Here is a 6,044-nt window from a genome sequence, read left to right as displayed (position 1 = left end):
AAGAGAGGAGGGTCTGGGGCTTCGTCGACCTCTTTTAGCTGTGTCTTTTGTTTTTAGGTATTTTGAATTACTTCAGAGAGGCGTTCAGAGGGCCTGGAGAACAGCACTTTTGCAACGATGTGCCCTTTCCGCCGGCGGTGGCCGCAGCAGCAAACAGACAACTAACGTCAGAGCACACATATACATTTTGAAGGAGGCGATGTGCATTGACCCGAACTCGATTTTTATTTAATATAATTATCAATCCTTGTTTCTTCCGCGCATCCTGGGGCTCATAGCCACGCAGGTTCACGTCTGCTGCCAGTGTCGCGGGTCAAGCGGTTCACCAACGAAAGCAGTGTCAATGGGCAACCACCCGTCGCATCCGTCGGTTCCTCTTGATGGCTATTTGGCGGTAAGGGCCTCCATAGAGGCCCGCTTACCGCCTCCCCCTTCTGGCCGTCAATCGGACCGAACAGCTGCCGCTGCTGCTACAGGTTGCTGGGGGCCCACTGACGGACAGCAGCAAACGATCACCTCTGAGGGGAAGCAGAAGCAGCAGCAGCAGGAAAACTTAACTACTCGAGAGTCTGCGAAGTCTAGTGGCTCCATACTTCTTGAACAGGGAAATTCAGGGTCTGTCCTGCCCCCTACCCTCAGCGTAGCCGAAACCACCGACACCAACTCCGATGGGGCCCCTGATGAGTTCGAAACAGCAGCAGCTGCAGATGAGCTCTTGGGGGGCCCCTCGCAGTCCTTCACCAGGGAGAGAGCACCACATGTAAGGGCGCAGTCACCGCTGCCGTTTCCTTCTATGGCGCACTGCTCACCGACGGTTTCGAGGAGAACGGAACCTGAGAATAACCAACAGCAGCAACACCAGCACCAGCTGCCGCTGCAGCGAGATATCAGCAGCAGCAGCAGCTGCATCAGCAACCGCAGCAGCAGCAATGACGGCGGTGCCACATGCAGGACACAGAGGGTATATGCTGTGAACGCGTTTCCCAGCCCTAGCAGCAGGCCGAAGCAGCTAAACGCAGCCCTAATCGCATCCACAGAAACCCACATACTCCCGCAGGGTACTGCTGACTCTGGCGCAGCTGGAGCCTCGGTCAGGGCCCCCGATGGCCGCTTTGGGGGGGCCCCGGGGGCCTCCGGTGGGGCGGGTCCTGCGACAGGCGTTAGGGGGGCCCCTGAGAAACAGCGTGCGGGTTCCCTAGTTGTGCAAGAGGAGGACCATGAGATGTTTTGCCCTCTCTCGCCGAACTCAGCCCTGGGGTCGTGTACTCCGAGGAAGAATTCGAATAGAGGAGCATCAAAGACGAAGGGGCAGACGGTTGCTGCAGGTGCAGGGGTTGACAGTCTGTATCAGGACTCATCTTCAGGGGGAGCCGTATCCTATGGGCCCGCGTGTAATCATTTTCCTTTTCTCGAGGGCAGGCCGCTGCAGGTGTTGCTGCCTTTTCTCTTTGGGCGGCCGTTGGGGGCCTGCATGGGTGTGTGCGTGCACTGGTTTATGAAGATAAGCAAGTACGTATGGTATTTATGAGTTGTAATAGCCCCCCTTATACATTCTTTATAAATAATAAACAATTAAAAAAGCTTTAGAGCTGCTGCTTCGGCTGTATGCATGTGTTGTAAACAACAAACAGCACAAAGCATCTTCGGTGGCGCCGCCACTGCTACTGCTGCTGTTGCTGCTGTCTTGTTGTTTTACAGCGGGCTTGCTGAGATGTGTGCCCCCGTAGTGAAAGGTTTCGAGGCGTCTTATGGGGAATACCTCGCGCCTGTGAGCGCCACAGTGAAGCTGCAGGCGCTGCATACAACGCAAGGGAACGACGTCCGCCTGGATTGGGTGATCACAGCGAGGGTCCGTCACTGTACAGAGACTGCAGCATAACCACTTACATTTCTCTCTGTTGCATAAACACCGATGCACAGTAGTAGAAGGTGCAGCAGCAGTTTCGCGTAGCCTCAGCCGTAGTGATGCATTGAAAGCTGCGCTGCAGCTGCTGCAGCTTAGCTGGGGATGCGGCGTCATTCTGCTGCTTAGACGCAACGAGGTTGCACGGTCTTGCATGCTTGTATAAGTGCTGTCGAGTTATGTGTTAAAGCATTATGAATTGAATTTGATCTCTTCTATTGTACTTCTGCCTTTTCGTTGCTGCAGGTGTTGCCCGCTTGTGCGAATTACGTCTTGTCCTTGGGTTATAATTTTAAATATCGCCATCCGTATTCTCTCGACCAGTGGCATATACCTCCCCGTTCTGCAGGACGGGATAAGAGGACGGCAGCTGACTTCGGCTCGCGTCGAGCTGAGGGGTCTTCCTTCTCCCGCAGATCTTCGCTGCATACAGCTTCAGGGGGAGGACATAGTCCATCGGTTATCATACGGCCTCCCAGCAGGGTAAGCTGCCTTTGGAATTCAGGCGTATGGGCAGCTGCTTTGCTTCTTCTGTTTCCCGCGCCCCCTGCAGCCGCTGTTAGTGTAGTAGAGACGGCGCGCGTATGGCTGCAGCTGGGCCTCAGTGCAGCCCGCTGTAGATTGACCTTTTGCGTCTGCGTTCTTTGTTAATCTTTTTCTGCGTTTCCGTTTATCTCTACACTTTTAGCTTTCTGGCTTATTGCTGCATATTTGTTTGGATGTGTTCAGGTTTTGGGGGAGTCTGCAGACCAATATCGCCGAGAAACGCCGTTGTTTTCCGTCGCAGTTGCGCGTGCTGGCAGCAAGCGGCGTTTGTGGCTGCACCGGGACATGTGTAGATTTCACGGAGATGAGACGGGGCAGGCTGTGCTAACTCACCTGGGCCCTGTATGTGTAGGGGATTTCATTGAAATTCCTGTTGTTCTGTGTAACGGTATAGGGGCGGCTGATGTATCATCTATTCGCTGGCTGCCCCCGAACCTCGTCAGGAGGGCGCCGAGGATACTCTCCGGGCCCAAAGCTCTTGAGGCCGCATCTCAGGGTTTGTATGAAGGATGCAGCTTGGAAATGCAGTACCTTGAATGGTTTGACGGCGATCAGTACCGCCATATGACCACAGAAAGATTAAAGAGGGCTGGTAAATCATGCAGAATTTAACACAAGTAATAGATAGGCTATTCTCCTGGCTTGCTTGCTTCTTTAGGGTGTTGATCACGCAGCTTCTGTTGCTTATAGAGCTTCAAAGGGAGCCTTTTTGCCTCTTTTTGTGAGTTGTGTGGAGTGCAGAATGCATGGAGCCGCAATTGCATCATGAATCCACCGCTTACTCAGGCATTGATCTGCTCGTCCGGCGTTGTCTGTATCGAGCTGCTCATGAGGGTGAGAGCTTTTGCATAATAAAAATAATACTAAAATAATGAGTGCAATATTCATACAGTAGCATTGTATCTATTAACCTGTTATTAAATTTAGTAATATAATATTATTACATGTCTCACACTATTGGCAAACCTATTATACTTAATCACAATCTATATCTGCAACCGTCGCGGCACTATAACGAGAAAGCAGCTCTTTGAGCGAACGAGTGCATGCATACTTTGCATTTCTCCCTTCATGTTCACTAGTTTTCATTCATGTGAGTCTTGGAATGCAGGCTTGGTCGGACCAACCGCCCAGAGAGCTTGGGGCCTGCAGTGCAAAGTGGTGCCGCAGGATGCACCTATCGTGTTCCCCCTAACACGTAGAGGCCTCTTGCACGACAGGTCAACTTCTCTTCAGCTTCGCGTGGTGGGTTGATGGCTGTGTTGCTGCGGCGTCGCAGCCCCTTTGCACGTTTGCGTTTTGTATTGTTGGGTGCTTTCATGCGTATGCTTGGCATCTGTTTACATGGGGTGTAAACGCGGGGCGGAGACGCGAACAAACACTCAAACATGTATAAACATTGGGGTTGTGTTTCACGGCTTGGGCGTAGGGGTTGGAGTTTAGGGTTTGCTTTCATACAAGCATTTAAACACTACTCCGTATGCTTCTGTGCACGCCCATACGAGCAGTTACCGTGTGGATGTTCAGATAGGTATACACACGCACTCATCTCTTTTTGCCTGGCGGCTTGTATATTGAGATTGCTTTTTTGTTGGCTTTCTTCTTCTGTGCTCATCAGGGTGACATATTGGAGGCGTATTTGACGATCGGAGGCGCAAATGTCTGATACAAACACAACAGCGCCCGGCGCTCTCCTTTATTGCGAATACATCTTTTTGGGGGGGGGAGGCAGCAGTAGCTTTCCCCTTTCTTACTGGTCCCTCTTTCATGCTTTCTTCCTCTTTTCTTACTTATATATGTACTTATTTATTGTTGTTTCTGGGGTCTTCTTCAGTTTCTTTGAAACCTCTTGCAAGCATCTGCCCCGCTGTTTCTGCTGCTGGTAAGCCGGGCAGAGAAGCAAGTCGAATCGCGCAACCTGATGGTGGTTGAGGAGATGTATACTTCCGCCATGTTTCTGAACTCTCTAAACTTTCTGAATTTACTCTGGTGGAGAGTGTTTTGGGCAGGTGTTTCATGAGCCGCCCGTCTACTGACTGCAACATATAGGGCTTCGTGGATGCATAAGTTCAGTAGCTGTAGTAATCGTAGCAAGAGGATCTTCTTTAGACAAGAAATACCACCATAAAGACGAATACTGCGTGTTCTGTTTCTAGACTAACACAAACACCATATCGGGTGCAACCAGTGCCATCTCCTCGCGTAACTCCTAAATATTCATGTATGTATGTGTATGTAAACAATATATATATTATATGCTTCATACGAAACGCCTCAATCAAAAGCGGTCACACTCCATCTTCTAGACAGTACAGGTTAAGCACCAGTATCAGCTCTTCTCTGTGCAGCTGAACATGATGAAGGTAAACTCACTGCTGCATTTGGCTCTATCGCGCTCACACATGTTCATATACGTCTAAGCAACTAAACAACAACGAACAACAAACAAACAAACCATCCTTCTAATTCAGTTGCAGCCAGAACAGCAACTATACTTGGACAGTTCTTCATACGCTCCTGTGTGTTTATATATATATATATATATATATATATATATATATATATATATATATTAATATTTATANTATATATATATATATATATATATATACAGAAAATAATAATAAACGGATTAAGTAAAGAATAAACAGAGATATATTTGGCTGCAACTTAGTCAATTACTGCTTCCCCTTGCAGGAGGCTCCTGAGACCCTGAGCGTGGGTTGGGCTCAGTGAAGACCTCAGCAGCAGAATTTTCTTCGCTTGCGGATTCAGGGGGGAGTGGCTCCAGCAGCTGAAGCGTCTGCATGAGATCGCTCGCCCTGCAGCAACAGCAGCAGCAGCAGCAGCAGCAGCAGCAGCAGCAGCAGCAGCAGGAGGTACAGCAGCAGCAGCGGTAGCAGGTCCACCAGCTGCAGCAGCGGTTGAACTAGTTGCTTACTAATACTGTGTGCTGATGCTACATTATAATATTCTTAATACATTTCATCTCGCGCTGCAAGATGTATGCAAAATTAGATTCAAGTCAAAATTAATTTATATACATAAGCCGAAATAAAACACATAAAAAACATAACACATAAAAAACATAATATCTCCCTATCCTCCTCACCTTCCAAGGTATATCATGTCCGCTATGCGATTCGTCAAACCTGTCGCCTCCAGATTAACCTGAAATGCAAAAAAAAGAAAAAAGTTGCTGGGGCTGTGTAGTAGTTGGTTGCATGCATGCTGTGAATTTACTCCATGCATGCATGCATGCACGCATGCATGTGTGTATATGTACATATACATATACATATACATATACATATACATATACATATACATATACATATACATATACATATACATATACATACATGCATGCATGCATGTATGTATATGTATGTATATGCAGTAACTATTGTTTGCATGTATGTATCTCATATCAACGAGCCCACCCCCACCCCATCATATATCCCTCTGCCCTTTAATATAAAACTTCATTTTATACAGACTTGGGTGCAGATGCAGAAAATAGAAAACACAGTGCTGATCGCAACAAACTCGTACTATATTATTTTTACTATTAAAGCTATTGCAGTGTAAAGCG

At 48.3% G+C, this 6,044-nt stretch overlaps 1 protein-coding gene across 1 annotated transcript; it reads left to right on the top strand.

Moving 5' to 3' along the window:
• Window positions 1-343: 343 nt before the first annotated feature.
• EMH_0037160 (uncharacterized protein) lies at window positions 344-5,393 on the top strand (the record flags this gene model as incomplete). The annotated part of the gene is made up of 7 exons (XM_013495155.1): window positions 344-1,509; window positions 1,699-1,849; window positions 2,150-2,386; window positions 2,633-3,041; window positions 3,191-3,283; window positions 3,561-3,669; window positions 5,225-5,393. 7 exons carry the CDS (start codon window positions 344-346, stop codon window positions 5,391-5,393), a joined length of 2,334 nt encoding a protein of 777 aa, XP_013350609.1.
• Between the last annotated feature and the right edge of the window lie 651 nt (window positions 5,394-6,044).

Source organism: Eimeria mitis, genomic scaffold (assembly GCF_000499745.2).
Source record: "Eimeria mitis Houghton genomic scaffold, Emh_scaff1446, whole genome shotgun sequence".
NCBI lineage: Eukaryota > Apicomplexa > Conoidasida > Eucoccidiorida > Eimeriidae > Eimeria > Eimeria mitis.
Note: the sequence above shows the minus strand (reverse complement) of the source record. Positions and strands in the feature narration are given on the sequence as shown.